The sequence below is a fragment of the Felis catus genome, chromosome D4 (genome assembly GCF_018350175.1).
Source record: "Felis catus isolate Fca126 chromosome D4, F.catus_Fca126_mat1.0, whole genome shotgun sequence".
Lineage (NCBI taxonomy): Eukaryota > Metazoa > Chordata > Mammalia > Carnivora > Felidae > Felis > Felis catus.
Window position 1 is genome coordinate 12696789 of NC_058380.1, and position 25098 is coordinate 12721886.

At 45.1% G+C, this 25098-nt stretch overlaps 1 protein-coding gene and 1 pseudogene across 5 annotated transcripts in view; both read left to right on the plus strand.

The window, feature by feature from the left end:
- The window catches only part of MAMDC2 (MAM domain containing 2), a 350523-nt gene that overhangs the window by 283492 nt on the left and 41933 nt on the right, over positions 1-25098 (plus strand). For all 5 annotated transcript variants that reach the window (XM_045042700.1, XM_045042699.1, XM_011288224.4 and 2 more), the window contains 4 exons: positions 506-762; positions 4527-4620; positions 11919-12062; positions 16314-16579. In XM_045042700.1, the coding sequence (XP_044898635.1) occupies positions 506-762; positions 4527-4620; positions 11919-12062; positions 16314-16579 (761 nt within the window). The remainder of the gene's footprint in view (positions 1-505; positions 763-4526; positions 4621-11918; positions 12063-16313; positions 16580-25098) is intronic.
- On the plus strand, positions 14522-16049 carry LOC102899773 (annotated as a pseudogene).

Here is a 25098-nt window from a genome sequence, read left to right on the forward strand (position 1 = left end):
TCTTAGTTTCTCTCCAAAAAGACTCCATGACATTTTGTGTATATTGTAAAGATGTACAGGAGGGGCCCCCTGTGCCCCTGAAGGAACAGATGGTATGCCTGGCATGTTCTTAGAAATCTGGGAACTCAACAGAAAGCCTGGGGTTGGGGGGGGGGGGGGAGCCTCCCGGGGTAATGTTCTGTTTCTTTCCACAGCTGTGTTCAGCTCCTGAACATTCCAGCACTTTGCAGCTGACGCTTCTACCTTTTATGTGTGTATTTCACTTCAACCGAAAGTGAGGCAAAGAGACGGGGTGGGTGTTGTCCCGTCCTTGGCAGAGCACGTGGAGCTCCTCGCGCTCCCCCTGCCCCCACCCCCTCCCCAGCCGCCACACCCACCCGCTCGTGGCCACACTTCTCCTGGCCAGAATCGGCTCGCGTCCTCTGAACCGCCCCCCCCCCCGCTTCCCCCCACCCCAACCCGCCAGGCCTGTCTTAACGCAGTGTGTCGTCTGTGTGGTTTTCAGGCCACTACATGTACGTGGACTCGGTTTACGTCAAGCACTTTCAGGAGGTGGCGCAACTCATCTCCCCGATGACCACGGCCCCCATGTCCGGCTGCCTGTCGTTTTATTACCAACTCCAGCAGGGGAATGACAATATCTTCTCCCTCTACACTCGGGATGGGGCTGGCCTTTACGAGGAAATCTGGAAAATGGACAAGCCAGGGAATGGTGTGTGGAATCTTGCTGAGGTGGAGTTCAGCGCGCCGTACCCCATGGAGGTAGGTCCGCCAGGTGTGTCCACGTGGGCCCTGGCCGCACTGCTCTGCGCAGGCGCACAGGCCTGGCGATCGGGCGACACCAGCGGCCACGTTCGTCTGTTCTTCTCCGTGCGTGTCCGTCTACCTTTTCCCTTCTTTGGCCCCCTCTGCTTTCCCCTTACTTTTCCCTCTTCCTCTCTCTCCTCTCTTCCCTCTTCCTCCGTCTTCCTGCTTGGTCATCTTCACTTTCTACCAAGACTCTTCTTAAGGACAGATAGAGAAAAAGCCAGTCAATCAACTCCATTTCTTGAGCCCACTTCCCCTCGGAACCTCGCTCTGTGGTCTTGGTGAGTTCCAAAGAGATGAACGTCCTCTGAGTGAAACCCACTCTTGACTTTCCATTCCTGTGAGCAGGGAGGAAGCTTCCCCTTACTTGAGTGAAGAGTCTTGAGAGAGAGAGAAGCCAACTTATTTTCTTCCTTCCTCCTTGACGGTATAAGTAATGTCATCAAAATTAGAAATAGATTTATGATCGTGGCCGCAATTTGAAACAAGCCTTGGTACTTTAGTTTTAAAACTTTTGTAGCTGCACAAGTGATAAATATCCAATGCAGAAGAATTAGAAACTTCAGGAAAGCAAAACCAAAACCCCCCAGGCTAACCCTACAAGGATGAGAACACTAACATTCTGGTGTTCGTCCTTGCAGACCTTCTTTTGAAGCACATACATTATTTATATTTATGTATGTGTTCCGGTACTTGAAACACTCCGGAGGAGATAGGATTATCCCCAAATTATAGATAAGGAAGGAGAAAAGAGAGAGTCCGAACAGTTTGATATTTTGTATCTGGGTCACACAGCTGGTGAGTGCCAGGCACTTAGGAAACTTCTGGACTGAAATCTGACCTAGAGCTGAAGGCAGAGGCCCAGCCCTATCTGAGGACCACTACCACCCCCCCCACTCCCACCCCCGGCGCCCCAGGGCTTCTAGAATCAGTGGGTGCAACATTGTGGTTCCAGATTTGGAGCTGTACCTAGAGTCCTAGTTACCGCAGGTTTGTTAATATCCCCTTCCTAGCTTTGTGCTTTTCGTAGTATCTTCCCTAGTCCCCTTTAAAGTGCAGAACAAGTAGATTATTCCCTGCATGCTTTTTAGTGGTGCCATCTGCTCACCTGATGTGGAGCTTCAGAGACTGGAGCTTGGGACTGGACTGGTTTGTGACATGTTCTAGCTACTGAAGACATGCCTGCCACGCCCCCTACCCCCTTCAGATCCTCTCCTGTCCCCCCACACAGCTCCAGAGAGAACACACTGCCTTTTGCAGGACGTGTGCTATTTCCTATCCCAAAGTCGGATGAAGCCTTGATCCGCTCTTGCAGCCCAGTGGAAAATTTTCTGAGTTTGAGTTACAAAGAGGAAAAGAAATGCACATACTGTTTCAGAAATTTTTCCTTCTGTTGAAGTCAAATGAGTCACACGCACAGTGACGACCGTTTCTTTGCAAACTCCTTCCATCCAACCATAAACTCCCTGGGCGGCATTTGTGTGAGTGAGACTGCAGGATTTTCTTTTCCGTCAGTGCTTGAAAAGTCACAATTCTGGACACTACTGCACTTCAGTTTGTACCCTTTTGGTTCACAGGTGCGTGATTTTGCTCCAGCAGGTCTGACTCATGCTGCTACTGTTTGCTCTTGGTAATTGCCAGCAAAAGAGACTCACTCTGCAGAAATCAGTGAATTTAATGTCGCTGTCTTCTCAAACAGATCTTAGAAAGGAAAACAAGCACCCGAGACCCCCTTTCTGAACAAGAGAAAATGCATCGGCACATGGGCTATGATTCGCAAATTCTGATCAGAAATATTCTCCCTCCACCAGTAAGATCAAGCTCTGTCGTTCACTTTATCAGCGAGCACCCTGAAAATGAAATGTCATGGACCTGGGCTGTGTGTGTGGACTCCATTGCCCCTTGCCACTGATTCACGTCCGTCCCCTTCTTGTTCTCGGCCTTCCCTCGACCTTTGCCAGCGACAGGCTTCCAAGGCCCCTCTTAGATTGTGCAGAATCCAGGTGTCTGCAGGACCATTGTCGTTAAGCTGAACACGACCATCGTGTCCACATTCTTTCTTTCAAAACTGGAGAAACTCACACCTGGTGGAGGGAAGGAACCTGTTTGAGCTAATTAGTGGCTAATGAGGCTCAAACCTGAATATGAGTTCAAGAGGGGGTCAGTCAACCTGGAGAAATAGACATGAATTAAGTACAGAGCTTTATATGCACCTGACTGCATACGAGGGCCTTATACACCTTATCTCATTTAATCTCAGTAGTGCTATAAGGTAGCAGGTATTATGTCTATTTTATAAATGACAGAAGAAAGCCCTTGAAAGAGTTAGCAACATATTCAAGGTCACCCAGCTAATAAGTGACAGAAATGGGATTTGAACTCTGGTCTGTCTGCCAACGAGACACTCTTCTCTTTAGAACAGGTTGAGAACTAAGAAGCCTAGGGGTCAAATCTAGCCCACAACGATTTGCTTGGCCGCTAGAGTGGTGTCTGTTTGCCTGTTTGAATTCATTGCCAACATTGAAAAAATCCAAAGATTTCAAATAAAAATCTGGAGATCCAGATCTCCTTGACAGTTTGGTAGGTCCGGACACTTCAGGCGGGACTCCCACACGTCAGCAGTGAGTAGCAGCTCCCCACCACCCCCCAGACCCGGCTTGCATTCTCCCGGATGCCTTCTGCACCCTTTCCTCCTGCGTCTCACTAAGCTCACGTCATGTATTTCTGTTACCTGCCTGGTCCTGAAGACATTGGAATTTCAAGCCCTGCAAACCCTGCATCTTCTCACGTTAATTCACTGGAGTGGACCACACCCTGGGGCAGTTTCCCCCGCAGTGCTCGCCACACCTGATCCCCATGGTCACAGGCAGAAGGTAGTCGACTGACCTCAGAGTGGAAGTCGGCGGCAGAAAAGGGAGGAAAATGGAAGGGTTCGACCCATTAACAACCTCATGTTCTCTCTAACCACTTGGGGAACATGCCTGGACATGCTGAAATGCTAACGTCCATACATAGAATTTGGGGCCTGGGCCACCTGGGTGGCTCAGTCGGTTGAGCATCTGACTCTTGGTCTCTGCTCAGGTTCATGATCCCAGGGTCCTGGGACTGAGCCCCACATTGGGCTCTGCACTGAGCATGAAGCCTGCTTCAGATTCCGCCTCTCCCTCTGCCCCTCCCACACTCATGTGCGTGCATGCGCGCACGCTCTCTCTCTCGAATAAAATTTTAAAAAATAAAATAGAATTTGGGGCCTGATTTTGCCTTAGCTGACAGGTAATCATCTCTGATTCTGCATCTTTGTCCAGAACCCTCACACAGAGTTGCATGTGTGAAAAGGGAAAGGGCCCTGGAGGGGCTTTGTTCTGTGGGAAGGGCATTGGGAGAACCGAGCCAGCCTTCTGCGAGTAGCGTGTTGTTTCTTTAACTGAAGGTCATAATACAAATCGTCAATTCAGTAGTTCTATCAGAGACTGATATACACTCAAGGGAGGAGTACAAGTCCACCAATAAAATACAACTTAGGGTTTAGGATTCCCTCTCCCTAAGAGAAGCTAGAGATCAAGACAGCAGCTGCCTCAGATTTAGGAACATGATTCCTCAGTACTTATAACTTGCCATCACCTGGCTTGATTGACACATCATTTTAAATCAGAGTTAAGAGCTCTGAAGCCTACCAGAAAATATGTAAACCTGTAATAATACGTCCTTTTTCTCTGCAGGTTATTTTTGAAGTTGCTTTCAATGGTCCTAAAGGAGGGTATGTTGCCCTGGATGATATTTCTTTCTCTCCCGTTCACTGCCAAAATCAGACAGGTAAGCATTCTCTTTTTCTTCCTCTTTACATACGGAATTTTCCTGATAGACACCTGTGGTCAGGACTTGAATTAATTCTAATTTCCTCACCTCTCCTGTGATCTCCTCCTTTAAAAAATTACTTAACTGAATAGTCATTTTTCTGCGACATTACTCTTTTCTCCCCCACCTCGCAGTGTGAATTTAATTTTTCTGAACCCACAGGCAGTTGTCAGGTGTTAAGGAACTTTCATCATCCCTACCTACTAGGTAATGAAAATCAAAGAATACAAACACATTTCCTCCCCATCTTTCTCTTTAAAGGATAGCTTAGATCCATATACAGGTGGCCAAGTAGGTGGAAAAAACTCTCAAACTCTACGGAGTAGAATTATAAAAATCCTTCCCAATTTTATGTATCCAAAACCTATAAATGTCTTCACGTTTAAAGATGTTGGTGTTGGATACAGTTAGCTTTGGGCTAAATGTTACCTACTTAATTTAACTTCTCTTTCTAAGTAAGTCTGCACATTCTTTTACAGTGGCCAGTTTTATAATTTCCATAAACTTGGTGTTTGGAAAAGAGAGGGAATTCTTACTTTCTGGGGAACGAGGTAAACAAATCGATTCAAAGTAAGTTAGAAAATGCCCTAGAGTGAGAAGGACGACACTGTATTCACGCTGGCCCAGATAAATGCAGGGGACCTTACCTTTTAGGGAATTTTTTTTTGAGAGACCCCAGGGAGATAGCGGTTGTCCCATGTTATTAATGAGCCTTCCTTCTGAGTTTAGAAGCATGAGAAGTACATTTTTGAACATGGCCTTTGTAGTCTGACTTTCACTTAAGATAAAAGTTGGTGTCTGATTGCATATGGTCTCAGATATATTCTACCAGCAAGGCGACTGAGAAAGATAATATTTTCTACTTGAGCTGAAGTGTTATTCCAGAATTAGAGAGAAACACTCTAATGTGCTAAAACCAAATGCTATTTTTTTTTTTTACTAATTCTAATTTTTAAAAAGTGGGGGGAAGCTAGTGAAACAGATTGAGCTAGACAGGGTTTACATATTTACATATTTTCATTAAAATGGTTGAATACAAACTGTAATCAAAGATTTTTAAGTCTTTAAAATTGGACAGAACAGACACCAACATTGTTTTACTTCTCCAAATCTGACTGTTCCCTAATCTCATCAGCTAATATTTCAGTGATGTTAATAGTAGTTTCATAACCTCTTGTCATTACTTTTAGAAAGTTTCCTTTTTGTCACCAGGCATTTACATTGAACTTTTATATTTCCAAGTTATACATATGGAAAAGAGGTTTTTATTCAATACCTGCATGGAGTAGAGGTTGGGATGAAGAGGCGGGGGCGGGGTGGGGGGAGGTAACAGTATCTATTGAGCCATCTTAGAAGTAATATTTGGAAACACTCTCCTTTTAAAAAAAAAATACAGAATTGGGGTGCCTGGGTGGCTCAGTTGGTTAAGCATTCAACCTTGGCTCAGGTCACGGTCTCACAGTTGGTGAGTTCGAGCCCCGTGTGGGGCTTTGTGCTGACAGCTCGGAGCCTGGAGCCTGCTTGGGATTCTGGGTCTCCCTCTGTCTCTGCCCCTCCCCAGCTCACGCTCTGCCTCTCTCAAAAATAAACATTAAAAAAAAATTTTTTTAAACATACAGAATCTATGTGAACCCTTTCCCACTGACTGGTGGAAAGAAAGATTTCAGCAAAATAAGGACTATTTGTTAAAAGCACCCGTGGCCCCTCAGTCTCTAAGATTCAGCCCGCATGAAGACTCCTCCTCCATAGGGACCACAGGCGACTCATATTTTCATGTAATTAGGTTAGCCAAGGCTCCGTTAGGTCTTGAGAAGTTCCCAACGTAGCGACTTTCTTTAAAATGGTTTAACTGCATGATCGCAGTGTTATGCTACAGAGCCAGGACTTTGGATTCGTGTCCCTACTCTGCCGCTTACAAACCGTGTGACCTTGGGCATGTTGATTCACCTCTCTGTCTGATTAACCTCCATTTCCACATGTATAGGGCAAGGGTAGAAGAATCTGTTTCACACCATTGGGAAGATGAGAGGTTAATGTCCGTGAAGGCCTGAGCAGAGTATGGCACACAGAAAATGCTTGGCCTTGAGGCTTCATGTTATTTATTGAATTTTCAAAATACTCCCATCCACTCCCTGGGGAACAAAGGAGTCAGCTTGAAACTAGAGAACCAGCAAAGGGCACCAGCTTGGTGAATGGGTGAGCTGGAGCCTGCTTTATGCCTTTCATTCAGCAGCTGTGGGCCAGATTCTGAGTCTTACAAGCTGAGCCCTCCAGTTTCCATACTTCATCTTACATTTCACAAATAGTTTATGCCCTTCTGTTTTATAACAGGTGCCAACATTTTTTTCCTTATCTCGGTTAGCTCCAGACTTGCTTTTCCCAGCTGGATCTAGCATTTTCTTCCTCCGTTCTCCCTGAGTAGGCTGAGACAGGAATTATTTCAACATACGAAGCATCTCATTCCCACCATCTGGTTGGGCTTAGAGTTAATCCAGTCTCCCAGACCCAGGACCCATCACAGTGTCGTGGGTGTTAAACACCAGAGTCATGTAGCTTCGCAAATATTCCCCCAGGATGCTGCCAGAGGGCAGTGACAACTCCCCATGCCCCCTAGTTGAGTTAGGGCACTTCCCTTCCAAGCCTTTTCCACCCACAACCTCCCCATCCACCACCATGTTTGGCCTAGCATCTAGAAGATAGGAATCAGCTCTCCTTTTAGGCTGTAAATCCTTGAATGGCCAACAGGTGATTCCATCCACTCCTAGGGATCCTGGCTCAGTGCCCAACCCCAAACTAAGAGCTCCCTCTCCTCTGCCTTACACATGCCCAATCTCCTCCCTGGGCTAGGGTCCACCCATCTGGCTCCGGGACTGGAAACGTCCTGACACTCATGGATGTACCCTTCAAAGGATTTCTGCTTGGCCCATTCACCAACAGCACACTGCTCACTTGATGTCTGATTGGAAACCTGGCTCCGGTGGTTGCCTTGGTTACAGCTGCAGTTGCCTTAGCTCAGACCTCAAGCATCTCCACAGCCTGGTCAGTGGCCCAGCCCCTACTCCCTCAAGACTCCTCAGCCTGGCGCCAGGTCTCGCTCACTCTGTCTCCAAGCCAGCTCTGAGCTGTCTCCGCCTACTTTCGGGCTGGCTCCTGCTAAAATAAAGCTGCTGTGCAAGTGCAGCAGCCTACAGACCACGATGCACCCCAGATCTCTCTAGCACTGCAGGGGCTGATGATTAAAAGGCTGCTGATGAGCTTTTAGAGGTCTGGGGCTGATACTGAGTCTATCTCCATGAACTTCATGGGGCAGGGGAAAGGATGAGACATGCTACCAATGACTTCTCCTTCCACCTGATTAGAGCATCTTCAAAGCCTTTCATTTCTAAAAAGTGCAAATGTCATAAAGCAAGTAATAAACTAAATCTTACATCATGATGCTTTTTGGTACCTTGTTCAAGGGGACTGTCTTCCTTCCTTCCCTTCTTCCTTCCTTCCCTCCTTCCTTCCTTCCCTCCTTCCTTCCTTCCCTTCTTCCTTCCTTCCCTTCCTCCTTCCTTCCCTTCCTCCCTCCTTCCTTCCCTCCTTCCTTCCCTCCTTCCTTCCTTCCTTCCTTCCTTCCTTCCTTCCCTTCTTCCTTCCTTCCCTCCTTCCTTCCTTCCTTCCCTTCTTCTTTCCTTCCTTCCCTCCTTCCTTCCTTCCTCCTTCCTTCCTTCCCTTCTTCCTTCCCTCCCTCCTTCCTTCCTTCCCTTCTTCCTTCCTTCCCTTCCTCCCTCCTTCCTTCCCTCCTTCCTTCCCTCCTTCCTTCCTTCCTTCCTTCCTTCCTTCCTTCCTTCCTTCCTTCCCTTCTTCCTTCCTTCCCTCCTTCCTTCCTTCCTTCCTTCCCTTCTTCTTTCCTTCCTTCCCTCCTTCCTTCCTTCCTCCTTCCTTCCTTCCCTTCTTCCTTCCTTCCCTCCTTCCTTCCCTCCTTCCTTCCTTCCTTCCTTCCCTTCTTCCTTCCTTCCCTTCCTCCTTCCTTCCTTCCCTCCTTCCTTCCTTCCCTCGTTCCTTCCCTCCTTCCTTCCCTCCTTCCTTCCCTCCTTCCTTCCTTCCCTCCTTCCTTCCTTTTTCTTTCTTTCTTTCTTTCTTTCTTTCTTTCTTTCTTTCTTTCTTTCTTTCTTTCTCTCTTTCTCTCTTTCTCTCTTTCTCTCTTTCTCTCTTTCTCTCTTTCTTTCTTTTCTTCCTCCCTCTCTGGTCAACTGATGTTCAAGGGCTTTCCATCCACCCCAGATTCTGGTGAGCTCATTTGGGGTCACAAACAGGCCCTCTGGCCCTGTCTTCAGGAATTAGATACTGTCTCATAGCAGAAGCAACATTCTAGGTGAAAAAGATTTAGGCTTTCAGTTATGCTTTTGAGATGTTCTTTTTATCAGACCTTCTCAGGACTCCAGACAAATCCATTTCTAGGACTAGGTATTTAACAAGGGAATATAATCGCATTCTCAGAAAAATATTTTCTGCGTGACTCAGTGTCACCATGGAGTGAACTGATCCGTGCTTACTTTTAGGTTTTAATACCACCTCTTGCCTCTCATGCCCACCTAATAAATGGGTTATGATTCTCTTGTGGTTACCCAGGGGGATATTCCTTGGGATATATTCCTGATGAGTGATTTCACTGACCTGCTGTTCTCTTTGTGCGTGGCTTTTGGGAGCACTACACCATTTTCTGAACTAGACGGGCATCTGTAGATTGTGCCTTTTCATCTACTTTTTCATTACCAGGTGCCAGAGGGATAACTAACCAATATGGGGTCTCCCCTTGTCTCAAATCTGCATGGGGGGGGGCTGGTGTCAGAGGATCCTTGTCTGTGTGAACATCATACTCATTTTTCAAAGACTTTATTTTCATGGCTTAAAGATACTCCCAGATGCTCACAGAGCCAGGCCTAGCAATGTGTGGGCAGGCCCACCTGTCACAGAGCATTGAGAATGCCCTTTATTTCCTGATCTCCTCTCTGGCTCATCAGGATGCCTTCCTTGCACACTTGGCAGGGTGTGTCTCCTGAGATACCATTGGGATCCAATTATACAGGAATATTTTATTCCTAATCTTCTTTTTTTGTTTGTTTGTAATGTGGTTTTGGTCACTGACTTTTTTAATTTTGTGTTTTTAAAACTGTATTTTAGTAACATTTTAAACTGAGATAAAATTTGTAAGAATTGGGGTGCCTGGGTGGCTCAGTTACATGTCCGACTTTGGCTCAGGGCACGATCTCACAGTTTGTGTGTTCGAGCCCCACGTGGGGATCTGTGCTGACAGCTCGGAGCCTAGAGCCTGCTTCGGATTCTGTGTCTCCCTCTCTCTCTGCCCCTCCCCCACTCACACTCTGTCTCTCTCAAAAATAAACATTAAAAAAAATTTTTTTTTAATTTTCAAGAATACCAGAAAGAACTCTCATGTACTCTTCACCCAGATCTACAAATTAACATTTTGCCACATTTGCTTTATTGACCATGTAAGAGTAAGTTGTAAACATTATGCCCCTTACCCTAAATACTTCAGTGTGTAGTTTCTAAAACCCAGCACATTTTCCATCATGATATCAGATAATTATAAAGTTGAGGACATTTGGGGTCACCTGGGTGGTTCAGTCAGTTAAGCCTCTGGCTCTTGACTTCAGCTCAGGTCATGGTCTCATGGTTCATGGGTTCAAGCCCCAAGTGTAAAGCCTGCTTGGGATTCTGTCTCCTCCCCTGCTTTCTCTGCCCCTCCCCTGCTTGTTCTCTCTCTCTCTCTCTCTCTCTCTCTCTCTCTCTCTCAAAAATAAATAAACATTAATAACAAGTTCAGGAAATTTGGCACTGATACAGTATTATCAACTAACCTATGATCCACATACTAATTTCACCACTTGTCCCAATGCTGTCTTTTTTTTTTCTTGATGTTTGTTTATTTTTGAGGGGAGGGAGGGAGGGAGAGAGAGAGAGAGAGAGAGAGAGAGAATGAGTGGGGGAGGGGCAGGGAGGGAGGGGGACAGAGGATCCAAAACGGGCTCTGTGCTGACAGCAGCAAGCCCAATACAAGGCTCAAACCCACGAACCACGAGATCATGACCTGAGCTGAAGTTGGACACTTAACCAACTGAGCCACCCAGGCACCTCCCATTTATATTTATATGCTATGTGTTTTCCTGGACCAAGATTGAATCTCGGCACCCTTGTAGTATTTGGTTGTCATACGTCTTTCATCCCCTTTAATCCCCTTTAATCTCTTTCTTTGGGAATTCAGGAATTGAGAGTATAGTGAGTTTTTGTCCATAAACAGCTCCCTGTTTCATTAGGTCACTGCTCCCAGAATTCAAATGTTTCTCTAGAGGTAATTTCCCATTTATTCAAAACAGTGCCCTCTTTCTCTGGCCCTAAAAGTTCAGGCCAGTATTATGTCAGCCTGCAGAACAGGATCACAGTTGGCTATGTTGAATGTGTCCCAAACTGTGGCAGTCACATCCCTTCTGGACTCGGATGATCTGAACAGTGAAATTTACAATCACTTGTTGCTGTACCAAGTTATTCACAAAAAAGCAGAAATCTTTTATGTCTCATTCCCTCCAGGCAATCTGAAATGAGGTGATATTTATAGACCAGGGTAAATGATACCAGAATTCAGCAAAAGCCAAAATAATAGCAGTATGGGTGATGAAATTGGTGTGACTTCTTGAACCTCGTCATTTATACTGAGCGATGATTTTCTTCAAGCAGATCAGCTCCTGTGACTAATATCAATTATCAGCAGACAGCAGCTGTGCTGGTGACACAGATTGGTCAACAAAGGAAAATCATTTCTGGAAAATATAATTTCTAAAATACCTGTCTTAGAGAAAAATTAAGAGTTCCTTAAAATCTTTATCTTTTTCTTTCTCTTTAATTTTCTATGAATGAATTTTGAATTGTGAAGAACTATGTGAATAATTGTTCCCAGTCTTTACATTATGAAAGGAAATGTCTTTTGAAGTGTGGTACTTCTTTATTTTTTATAGAGAGTGTGAACAGAGCTCCTTCTCTCCATCCCTTTAGGGAGGAAAAGAACAATTTTCCTGCCATGCTGAGATGTTAGCTTGATGCTAACCTGCCAGCATGCCACTAGGGTAAAAATCTTTTTGTGTGTTTTATGTATTCCATCTCCCCTGGCACGAATATGTATGTATTTGTCAACCCGTTGATGTAGTCCCTTGAGACCCTTGAGTCTGGCTCTTTAACTTTGGTTCTCCTTTGTTCAGAACTTCCTTTCAGTGCCATGGAAGCCAGCTGCGATTTCGAGGAAGATCTCTGCAACTTTTATCAAGACAAAGAAGGTCCAGGCTGGACCCGGGTGAAAGTAAAACCAAACATGTATCGGGCCGGAGACCACACATCAGGCATCGGTAAATTGGGGGTCTGTGCCCACCAGGCGCCGGGGGTGGGAGTGCTCCAGCTGCCAATCTTACTCCACACCCATCAAGATGGCAACTTAAACAAAAAAGGGCAGCTGTGAAAAAACAAATGCGATGGGCAATCTCGTGTTTGGCCTCTTTTTAAAACTTAGAATTCGATTTGCCAGTTGCTTAAATAGTCAAACCTTTGGACATCATCTTGCTCTTCCCCTCAGGTGGAGAAGTACTTTTGTCTTTTTTTTTAAGTGTATTTATTTATTTTGAGTAAAAGAAAGGGAGAGAGAGAGTGGGAGCAGGAGCAGGGTAAAGGCAGAGACAAGTAGAGACAGAGAATCTCAAGCAGACTCCTTGCTGTCGGCGCAGAACCCGATGGAGGGCTCCGTCCCACAAACCGAGAAATCATGACCTGAGCTGAAATCAAAAGTTAGAGGCTTAACTGAACTGAGTCACTCAGACGCCCCTATGGAGAAGTACCTTTAAAAAGCTATTAAAAAAAAAAAAAGCTATTAGATTACAACTATATGAAACATCCAGAATAGGCAGATTCATAGAGACAGAAAGCAGATTAGTGGTGTCCAGGGGCTGGGGACGGGGGATGGGAAGTTCCTGTTTAATGGGTATAGAGTTTCCTTCTGGGTGATGAAAATGTACTGGAATTAAGCAGTGGTGGTGGTTGCCCAGCATTCGTGAATGTACTAAATGCCGCTGAACTGTAGGTTTTAAAATGGTTAAAATGGTAAATTTCCTGTTATGTGTAATTTACTCAACAAACAGATATTGTAGGGCAAGAGAAGCTAAAAAAGCTGTTGGGAAAATGTCAGGGGCGGGGCACTTGATGGCTCGGTCTACAAGGAACTATTGGAAACCAGTTTGAGCTCCCCTATGTAAGGAACCTACCTAATCACTTTGATGGCATCCCCTGTGAAGCCCACTCCCGTAGAGATGGGTGCAAAGAGCTTGTTTTCAAGGGTTGGTGTCTAATTCATGTATTCAATGCCTCTTTATACACTAGGCCCTGGGGTATGTTAATACACTGATGAAACTTAACATTTCAGGGGCGCCTGGGTGGCTCAGTCGGTTAAGTGTCCGACTTCAGCTCAGGTCACAATCTCGCTGTCCATGAGTTCGAGCCCCACGTCAGGCTCTGGGCTGATAGCTCGGAGCCTGGAGCCTGCTTCCTATTCTGTGTCTCCCTCTCTCTCTGCCCCTCCCCCGTTCATGCTCTGTCTCTCTCTGTCTCAAAAATAAATAAACGTTAAAAAAAAAAATTAAAAAAAAAAAAACAAAAACATTTCAGAGCACCTTACTTGCACAGGGCCCGGGAAGGGCTTTGAGACGGGGACCTCACAATTTTATACTTGTCATCGTGTATTCTTTTCTAACAGTCATTTCAACGGGCAAGAGAAGTGTTAGACAGATAAATACACAAATAAACGTATAAGGTACATGCTATGGAAGAAATGAAAAGTGGGCTCTGAGAGAGATTAGGGGAGAGAGCCTAATTTTGGTAGGAGATCCTGGGAAGGTTTTTCTGAGGAGAGAGGGTATTAGCCAGGAGAGGGGGAGGAATCCAGGCAGAGGGAACAGCATCTGTGAAGTCCTGAGCATGGGAAGAATGGGACACCCCGAGTAGTTGGAAGGTTAGTGTGGCTGCACTGAGGGCAGGAGAGTGGAAGAAAATGAAGTTAGGAGGTAGACCATGGCATGGCAGGCCAGAGTAAGCATTTGGGGATTTTTTTTTTTTATAAAGTAAATGAGAAACCAGTCAAAGATTTTAGGGAAGAGAAGAGTAGAATTAAAAAATTTTTTTTTCAACGTTTATTTATTTTTGGGGCAGAGAGAGACAGAGCATGAATGGGGGAGGGGCAGAGAGAGAGGGAGACACAGAATCGGAAACAGGCTCCAGGCTCTGAGCCATCAGCCCAGAGCCTGACGCGGGGCTTGAACTCCCGGACCGCGAGATGGTGACCTGGCTGAAGTCAGACGCTTAACCAACTGCGCTACCCAGGCGCCCCGAGAAGAGTAGAATTAAATTCATGTTTCAAGAATGTTGCTGTGACTGTGCATGGCCACCCCTACTAGTCTGCCCCCGTGGCCCAGTGAAGTACCACAGACTGTGTGACCTGAACAGCAGAACCGTGTTTCCTCACAGTTCTGGAGGTGGAAAGTCCTAGACACAGATGTTGTCAGGGTTGGTTTCTGGCGAGACCTTACTTCCTGCCTTGTAGATAGATGGCGCCTTCTCATTGTGTCCTCACATGGCCTTTGCTCCACATGTATACGTGAAGAGAGAAAGAGAGGTCTCCGGGCACCTGGGTGGCTCAGGCGGTTAAGCCTCCAACTTCAGCTCAGGTCGTGATCTCGCAGTCTGGGGGTTCGAGCCCCACATCTGTGCTGACAGCTCAGAGCCTGGAGCCTGCTTCCAATTCTGTGTCTCCCTCTCTCTCTGCCCCTCCCCCATTTGCACTTTGTCTCTCTCTGTTTCTCAAAAATAAACAAACATTACAAAAAAGAGAGAGACAGGTCTCTGGTGTCTCTTCCTCTCAGGAGGACACCATTTCTATATGATTAAGACTTCACCCTCATAACCTCATTTAATTGCCTCCTTAAGGGCCCAATCTTCAAATAAAGATGCATTGGGAATTAGGTTTTCAGTCAGTGGATTTTAGGGGGACACGACTCAGTCCATTCCACCAGGCACAGGAAATAACCCAAGAACCTTTTGCCACGTGAATTAAATAATTGGGTGAAACTAAACTAAATGAACACTGAGGCGATCAAAAGAGCTGACGCCTTATTCCAGTGGCAGAGCTGTGGCTTACCCTGTGCCTGGCAAAATGGAGCGCGAGGCCATGAGCAGATACACCAGCCCAGTGGACCCGCCTGTCTTCCCGCATCTGACGTGGTGCCGTTGGCCATTGGCATGTTCTTCATGGCTTGGTTCTTTAGTATGAGGTTACTCCTCCACGTACACTCAGGATACCTACAGAGAGCTCCTCGTCTCCGTGGTGGCTTGGCCTTCATGGGCTTTGGAGTCCTCTTCCTGCTGCCCTGGGTTGGTGTCTGTGTGCGTTCCCAAGGGTTCCAACCAGGAGGCTTCACTGAATCCCTGGTTTTGTAAATTAATTTTTTTTTTTACTTTTTCTGGGGGTGTCCCACCTGCTGCTCCCAATAAAGGCAGATGTGTGACTATCAAAAAAAGGGGGGAAAATTGATGGGGGAGGAACAGAAGAAGGAAAGAAAGAAAAGTAGAGTATTATTTTTTTTCATTTCTACCCAGGTTTTCTAGAATGCATGGATCTGTTTTAAGTTTACCCTGGGGGTCTGGAGCTAGGTGAGAGGGGAGGTTCTTGACCTTATGTTTCTTTTTGTTATTTAGAAGAAAGAATTATTCTTCTTTGGACCCTTTCATTGCACAGATTAGGTACTTGAGAGATATTTTCTGGTTGAATGGCAGGCTGCAACAACATAGGTTTGGGGGACAACAGAATTCAGTCCCTAACACTACTCATGTGAAAGCATCCAAATTCCAAGGACTGCCAGGCCAGCCTGTAATCTCTGCATCTCCACTGGTCGCTGCAGAGATAAGAAGGAAAAATCTGCTCTGGGCCTCACATTCACTAGGACCTGGTATGCCCTCTGTATCACCTGGTTGCCCCAGGAAGCTGGAGTCCCAAGATGATTATATCCCTTTTGCTTCACGAAAAGCACAAATCCTCACCGATGCCTGGAACCTGAGCATATCCAGGTGGACATCTACACTGGTTTATGAAGTTTACTTAGAACTGGAGAAGTGTTATTTGTAATAGAGTCACGTGGATATATTCTGTCACTTTTAAGCCACAGATTTAACAAAACATATTCTATCATTTAAAGCCTATGGAGGGGCGCCTGGGAGGCTCAGTTGGTTAAGCAGCCGATTTTGGCTCCAGTCATGATCTCACGGCTTATGGGTTCGAGCCCCGCATCAGGCTCTGTGCTGACGGGTACTGGAGTCCGGAGCCTGGAGTCTGCTTCAGATTCTGTGTCTCCCTCTCTCTCTGCCCCTCGCCCACTCACACTCTCTCTTTCTCTCTCTCAAAAAAAAAATAAACATTGAAAAAAAAATTTTTTTAAGCTTATGGAAATAGTCTCTGTTGGCAAATTCCACTACTTTCAGCCAGATTTTTCCATTTGATAATCTGGGCTAGATTATGTAAGTTTTTCATTGCTGATTTCCTGAATGTTCTGTCCGGTTCGCAGGGTATTACTTGCTGGCCAACACAAAGTTTACATCTCAGCCTGGCTACATTGGAAGGCTCTACGGTCCGTCCCTGCCGGGAAATTTGCAGTATTGTCTACGTTTTTATTATGCCATCTATGGGTTTTTAAAAATGAGTGACACCCTAGCAGTTTACATCTTTGAAGAGAACCACGTAGTTCAAGAGAAAATTTGGTCTGTGCTGGAGTCTCCAAGGGGTGTCTGGATGCAAGCTGAAATCACCTTCAAGAAGCCTATGCCAACCAAGGTACAGTAGAGTCAGCAAAACCCTTTGCTCCCTTTCCGTGTCTGGGCTGGGTTAGTGAATTTCTGTTTATTTTCACCTGGCCGACATGTTATTTTTCTTCTGTTCAAAGTGAAAGTCCCACCACTACACTGTATCCGAGCCATGCACGAATGATATTACATACAAGTTCTTTTCAGTTTTCTGTCTCAGAATCATGGCCACCTAGAGGATTCACTTGTTTATTTCTTAGATTCCCTGAGACTAGACCGAAGGCGGGGAGTATATAAACAGTCCAGGTTCAACAGCTAAACTTTAATTTGAAACCAGAATTCTCTCTCTCTCTTTTACACACACACACACACACACACACACACACACACACACACACACACACAATACACATGTGTGCCTGTGGGAATACTAATTGCTTTTTTTTTAACTTTTTGTTAATGTTTATTCATGTTTTGAGAGACAGAGTGTGAGCTGGGGAGGGGCAGAGAGAGAGGGAGACACAGAATCCGAAGCAGGCTTCAGACTCTGAGCCATCAGCACAGAGCCAAACGCAGGGCTCAAACTCACAAGCCATGAGATCGTGACCTGAGCCGAAGTCGGACTTTCAATCGACTGAGGCACCCAGGCGCCCCTCCAAAGCTTTATCTTAACACAGAGTAGGGAAGCTCCGTAAAAAAATGAGAGCCAACCCAGACAGAGAGGATTCACTTGTAAGGGTACCATCAGCGGCTGATTTTGATAGTGATGAGAATACAAAGAGAGCTTTACTGCAAGAGGAATATAAAAGAAAACTATAGGCTCCCAAGCTGAACAACTCCTAAACTTAAGGAAGCTTTACAGAAGCAATAAATTCTGTCAGCTACAACCCAGACATGAAAGCAGTATGGGCAAATCTGGGTTTTTTTCAGCCCCTCATTCAACCAGAAAATATCTCACGAATCCACACTCTGAGAAAGATGGGCTAAAGATGGGTCAGAAAGGTCCCTTCCTTCAAACAAATGACTCACACAAGGGGAGCTCAGAAAAAATTGTTCAGTGACCGGATCAATCAGTTGATCACATTTACTAACTAGGAATTAATCCAAAGTCCAGCTTCCCTCAGGAAAGATCCAAACCTGGAAGAACAGTGAAACCTTCTTCACAAACATTAATGGCTCAAGATTGTCTTAGTTGTAACCATCCAGACGGAATCATGACTTGATCCATCCATAACTTTCTGCTACGGAAATTTGGTACGCCATCCCCATCATAATGATTCCTGGTTACTTTTAGTCCATTGGAATACCCACCAGGGCATGATTAAATTTTCTCAATGATTAATCCAAGATCTTTGAAAATCTTTACAAAGTTCTTTTCCATTGCTAGGCAAGACGAAATTGTGCTTATAATGACAGGGCCGCCTCCATGACTTACTTCTAGAAGGGGTTGAGCCAATTTATGATACCTCTAGAAGAATGTAAGCATAAAGGTTTACCACAGCCTCCTGACTGCAGCTTCTCTTATTTTTATGCTGATTAAATAGGTAGTGTCATTATAGGTATCCCTATCCCCTTCTTAACTCCATCAGACTTTGTTCCCCTGACAAAACAGATATTTGGTTCACCTCCTGGGTTATTACCCAGGGAAAGCTAGTTGATGATTCTGGTGCCACATTCCTACTCCGTCCTAGTCTAGACTCGTACTCTAAGCTGACTGGCTAGCCAATTCCTAACATCTCCTGAGGGAGCCTATCTTTCCATACATGTCATCTGACATTTCCAATGTCATTGACTTTGCTCTTTGATCTGTTTCTCCAGGAGGTATCCAAGCCTGTCTGCCTCTTAGAGATCCCAAAGGCTTAAACTGTTTCCCATGATCAATTATGTAACTCTGACAATTAGTTATGGTAACATACACACATGAGCAGACACGTACCAGATTCACATAATCAAGGATGCACCAGAAAGTAATGAAATTTTTGTTATACTCCGTACTCTGTTTTGCTAACGTTTTTAAAAAAGGGGGGGATATAATAAGCGTTTTATTCATTAATTCGGCTTTCATTCATTTATTCATTTATTTGTTCCTTTATTCAACCAACATTTATTAGGTATGTGCTCAGTGCAGGGGATATAAAGATGAACGAGGCTTACATCCTGCCTTTGAGGAGGTGGTGACAAATGATAAAAGATTAAGATACAGATATGTAAGCAACTAATAACAGTACAATCTCACTGTCTTATGCAGGGGAGAAAAATAGTCATTTTACCGATTGGACATAGAAAAGATAGTGACAGGAGAGGCCCAGCTGAGCTGGTGTGTGTGTGTGGGGGGCTAGGTTCAGGCCATCTGGATGCTAATTCCTACTCATGCCCCCACCCACCCCACTTCACCCTGTCCCCCCATATCCTCTACTCACACACACATGGGGTGTTTAGGAACCTGCCTGCTCCTTCAGGGTGAGTCCCTGCTGGTCCCTGACATCCATGGAACAGGAGCAGGCCCCCCAGCCAATAAGGATGCGCTGGGCAACTCGCCCTTTTCCTCTTTGGCTGACTTCCAGCCCCTCCCAGCAGCCTCCCTGTCCCTTCCTGACCACAGAAGGAAAACTGAATGTGGATCCGGTGGGGGCAGGGAAGTTCTTACCGTTGTAGAAGACGAGTCATGGATCTGGCCTCAAAACCCATGAAGAGATGATACAACTGAACACTAGAAAACTCTGGACACGTGTCTGAAGGTGGCCGCAAGTTTTTAGCAGGTCGCAGCTCCTCAGAGAGTGAGAGAGAGCCATCTGACGGCCACCACAGGGGCATGCATTAAGTAAGGCAGGAAACTACAGTTGACTTATGTAACATCCACAGGTGGAAGTAAGATACAGACTGTTTCAGAGAAGGGATCACATGAAAAGTCAGTTGCCCTCACTCCTCCCTCCCCCTGAATTCAAACTCCAATTCAGCATCTTTTTCTGGTGGTTTTCTTCCTGATTCGGGGACATTTTCCTCTTTAGTTTTAAATATTGTATTTCCACCTCTGTTTCTCGATTCACGAACTTGAATAGCATTCCCTGCTACGAAAGATAAGGACTTTAGTCCTTCTTTTCTCTCTCTTACGGTTTTTAGTTCTATTTTTTTAAATGTTTATCTTTGAGAGAGACAGAGGCAGAGAGAACGAGTGGGGGAGGGGTAGAGAGACAGGGAGACAGAGGGTCTGAAGCAGGCCCCACACTGCCAGCAGAGCCCGACGCAGGGCTCAAACTCGAGAACCTCGAGATCATGACCTGCGCCGAAGTCAGATGCTCAACTGGAACACAGCACTGCCTCCCGCCCTGGGCGGCTGCACACCTGGTCTCCTCTGCCTAGACTCTTCTTAAGTCGCTCATGGCTTGAAACCTCACTTCCACAGAGAACGCTTCTCTGGCCCCACTCCCCAGAATCGGCATCTTAAGCCTCTTGTTCATCCTCTTGGAGACAGTGTAACACAGCGATGAGGAGCACAGACACGGGAGTCTCTCTGGTTTCGGATCGTCATGCTACCCTTTGTGGGCTTTGCGATCTTAGGACTTTTTAAAATAGAGATGTAATTGACATGTGGCTTTATGTTAGTTTCAGGTGTACAGTCTAATGATTCAATATTGGCTTATATTGTGAAATGATCACCACAATGAGTCTAACCTGTGGCAACCACACAGGTACAGATTTGTTCTTGTGATGAGAGCTTTTAAGATCTACTCGCTCAGCAACTTTTAAATATGCAACACAGTATTGTTGACTGTAGTCACCATGCTGCACATTACGTCCCCGTGACTTGTTTCTCTTACAACTGGAAGTTTGTACCTCTTGACCCCCTTCATTATTTCACCCACCCTCTACCCCTGACCTCTGGCAACCACTGATTTGTTCTCCATATTTATAAGCTTGGATTTCTTTTCTTTTCTTATTTAGATTCCACATATAGATGAGATCACATAACATTTGCTTGTCTCTTATTTCTCTGAGCATAATGCCCTCAAGGTCTGTGTTGTTACCTATGGCAAGGTTTCGTTCTTTTTCATGGATGAATGGCAGTCTCTGACTCTTCTTTTTTTAATTAAAAAAATTTTTTTAATGTTTATTCATTTTTAAGAAACAGAGAGAGACAGAGTGTGAGCAGGGACAGAGAGAGACAGAGAGAGAGGGAGATACAGAATCCAAAGAAGGCTCCAGGCTCTGAGCTGTCAGCACAGAGCCAGACATGGGGCCCAAACTCACAAACTATGAGATCGTGACCGAAACCGAAGCCGGACGCTTAACCAACTGAGCCACTCAGGCGACCCTTTTTTAAATTTTTTAAATGTTTATTTATTTTTGAGAGAGAGTGTGAGTGAGTTGGGGAGGGGCAGAGAGAGAGGAAGACAGAGGATCTGAAATAGGCTTTGTGCTGAGAGCTGAGAGCCCAATGGGGGGCTCGAACTCACAAACCGTGAGATCATGACCTGAGCGGAAATCAAGAGTCGGATGCTTAAGCAACAGAGCCACCAGGGTCCCCGACATTCTCTTACTTTTTTCAGTCTGTTTCTTCCTTACTTTTGTCAGGTAGAACCCAAAACCTAGCAGCTATTTGGATCACAATTGTTCGCTAATTGTCTGTGGGATGACTTCCGGGTTCTGATTTTTGAACAGTGCTTGTTGACCCTCTGGGAAGCTTTTAAAATGCCCATCGTCCATCTCCCCATAAAAACATAACCTTCCCGAGGGCAGGGACTTTCTCAGTCTCGTTCATTTCTGTATCTGCAGCCTCTAACACTGTGCCAGATGCAAAGTAGGTCATCGGGAGCGTTTTGTTCAATGGATTTAGTTCGCTATCTATGTGGTCAGTGGCTACATGGGTAAATAATGAAAATAACAATGAAAAATGAAAAATAAAAGAATGAATGAGTGGACTCTCCAAGGCCGGTAAGTGGCAGAGCAGGGTTTCACGCGTGTCTGTCTAGCTCTGAAGCCTGAGCTTTGGCACAGGCAGATGGCTCGGCGTTTCTATCCAGTGTCGGGGAAGGCTTGTTCTCGGGCAGCTGCAGAAAGTGAGGCTCCCCCATGTGCCTTGGGGCATAGGTACCTCCTGTTACTTTATTTCGTTCTTACCACACTCCTGCAAGGGAAGTGAGGTGTTTGCTTTCAGTGTCCTTGCCGTCCTAGAGTGCAGAGTGCACCCGACCCAAGGTCACGTTCTGCTAGAAGTGAATGCCTAAGCTCAGGGCTTATTGTACCATTGTTGGCAAGAACCTTCTCTGCCTCTGCTTCATGTCCTCATGGAGTGTGAGGTCAAGTGTGAGAAGTCGGGTCCAACTCAAAGAGAGTGAATGGCTGTCATTTCCTACTTGTTCCCGAGCTTGAAGCCTTATATTTGCGTTTTGACTACACCTGGCTTCATCCTGGTCCCAATTCTCCTGGGTGGAAATGTTTGGTAGGTATGTTTGAGTATCTATGCTGCATATTCAAAATAATAACAACAATAACCCCTTACATTTGCACCGATAGTATAACCTGCTTTCATGAATGAGTCGTGGGAGCCCAGAGCTGAGCTGAATGAGAGGCAGCGTGGGCTCAGAGAAGTCAACACTTTTAGCCTCACCCTGCATCTTTCTTTTCTTACTCCTAATACTTATACGTTACCTCATCTGCGCCTTCCCGTTTGCTTTCCGCTCTGGATGCTTCCATACCTTTCTTTCCCCTAGTAGTTCTTACCCAGCCTATTTTAAGGACAGTGAGCTTGTTTGGTTAATAACCCCCTGCTCTTTCTGTAGATAGCCTAATGTGTGAGGGAAACTGTAACATAGAGCTCTGTTGAAGGAATGGTAGCTATGGCAACAATTTCCCTGAGGCCATTCTAGCAAAGTAGCTGTATGGACAGGTTCTGAGCAATGTTGTCACAGCTGCCCGCAGGAACAGGAACTTTCGTAGAACACTTTCCTTGCGCCGGGCACCATGCGAAGCACGCGATGTACATTGATGCAATGGCGCCCTAGGAAGAAAGGAATGTAGCCCCACTTAACAGATGAGGAAAACTCAGGCAGAAAACTAAGGACGTTGTTCAGTAGCACACAGGGCTGGCAGAGCTGAGAGGTAAATCCAGGTCTTTCTGAATTCAGAATCCATGATTTTTACACCAGGCCTTTATGCCCCCCCAGCCCTTTCCTGGCTGACTGTCTAGGATCGGGTAAGAAAGAGAGCTCAGCTCTAACTCAAGATTTCTAAAAATTTCTAGAGTTTTATTATTAATGCTCAGTGGTTCGATTATAGAAATAACTTTGGCTCCTACAAGGGATGAGAGTTCATGGTGGATCACTGAAGACAAAGGAGAGAGGTGTAGGGTAGAGGGAGATACAGTGCAATGCTTAAGAGTTCTCGTGAGTGGGTTCTCTACCATTTACACCTTCGTAATTTGAGCTTGTCATGTGATCTTGCTGAGCCTCACTTTTCTCCATATGTAAAATGGGTGTATTATTAGTATCTATCTCAAGGGATTATGGTGGAGAACAAATGAAATGCCTCAAGTAAAGCCCTTAGCATAGCACCTGGCATATAGTTGGCATTTATTAAATTAACTGAATCCAGACAGAGGGAGAGCAAGAGAATGAGACTAAAGAATATTTTTTTCTAGGGGCACGTGGGTGGCTCAGTCGGTTGGGCATCCGACTTCGGCTCAGGTCATGATCTCAGGGTTCGTGAGTTTGAGCTCTGCATCCGGCTCTGTGCTGACATCTCAGGGCCTGGAGCCTGCTTCAGATTCTGTGTCTCCCTCTCTGCTCCTCCCCTGCTCACACTCTCTCTCTCTCAAAAATAAATAAAGATTAAAAAAAAATTTTTTTTTAAAGAATATTTTTTCTAGGTCCTGAATTTCATGAGATTTCATGGGCGACATCTCTTTAGTATGTGGATAATTTTGCACTTTGATTTTTGCTGCAAAATATTCTTTAAAAATCGGGTCAGAGTTAAGTATTTTAATAGTAGTAGGCTTTCTTAATGAAATGACTGCTTTTACAATCACAAGCGCCTGCAATAAGTTTCTTAGCATTTTAGAAACATTTTGAAAGGGCATGAATCGTGAAATGGTTTTCTTGATCTGTTTTTCCCCAGCACATTACTAAATGGAGGGCAGGTAATCAAGAGTTATCTCGAGACTTTTGTCCACTAGGGACGATAATGAGGAGAGGGAGCAATTCACTCCAAAATGCTTTTCCTAAAAACCAAATGTCAGGAGAGACCAGAAAGTCGTTGTCAGGAATCCCATAAAGACAGAGTGCAAACATTAGCCTTTATGTATTTAAATCCTTAGTTTAAAATTATGCTCGGCCGCTGTAGAATGTATACTAGGTCCTGCAGTATCTCCTGGCCTGAAGCGACTTTTCTCTTTAACAAAGATCTTCAAGTGGTGTGTTAATTAGAAGCTCGGGGAGCAACTCAGTATTGTGTTCATTAAATATTTCTTTTGGGAAAGAACGTTAAATGATCCGTTAATGAGAGAAGGACCAGACCTTCTGTTCCATCCAGGCCTGGCTTAATGATCAGCTCATTAATGGTAAAGCCTTCTAAGTCCACATCTTTGCTCTGTTATAGGATTAAAAAGCAAATAAACTTTAAAAGTCATTTATGGATTTGGAGAAAACCTTCAGCTGGCCAGTCTGAGAAAATATAAATCTTTTTTTTTTTTTTTTTTTTTTTTTTTTTTTTACTAGTGCAAGAACCTTATATCAGCACTTCCTAAGATATGTCCCCTGGAGTACAAATCTTTTGCGTTCCATTGAAAAAATTTTTCTGTGGTCAGATGAGTTTGGGGGAACTTTTGCACACTAGATCTCTTCCATACACACATGGAAGATTCACAACGCACCGTAACATGTTAGAAACTCCGTTAAGTTCTACACTGTAGAATCCTGCTGAACCTCATGCAAGGTGGTGTTTTAACATAGAACCCTGTCTCATGCAGCCCCTATTAGCATCAGATGACTATCGTGGTATTTAACACATTATATTGAAGTTGTCCACTTACCTGCCTATCTGCATTAATCAGACCGTAAGCTTCTGGAGAACAGAGAGCCTTGTCTTATTTATTTTTAAATTTCTAATATGAACACAATTTCTGTAAGACCGTGAGCACTCAACAAATAGTTGGAAAGGGGAACTGAGCTGTCAGTGAATGCGGGTTGACAGCAAGGAAGAACACAGAAGCCCAAGGAAGAAGAAAGATGAAGTGCTTCTGCCTTTGGATCACAGAAACCATAATCACTAGTAGGCGGGCACCTGAACAAATTGTCCTGTGAGGATTAGGAGTTGGAGCACTTACAGGCAAGACTACGCTCCTGGAGCAGATATAAGGCCACACGGAGGCACGTATACGCAACGTCTGCCTTGGGGCTTTTTGTGATGATATTTGTTAAAACCAAAAGCTGTAACTCTCCCCTTGGAAACAACTTCCCACCCTTACATCGGATCATTTCCCTATTCCCAATGACTGATAGGAGGTTTTAACCAGGCGTCTCGATTTTCTAGATGCCTTCCCTGCCCCCCGGTGCA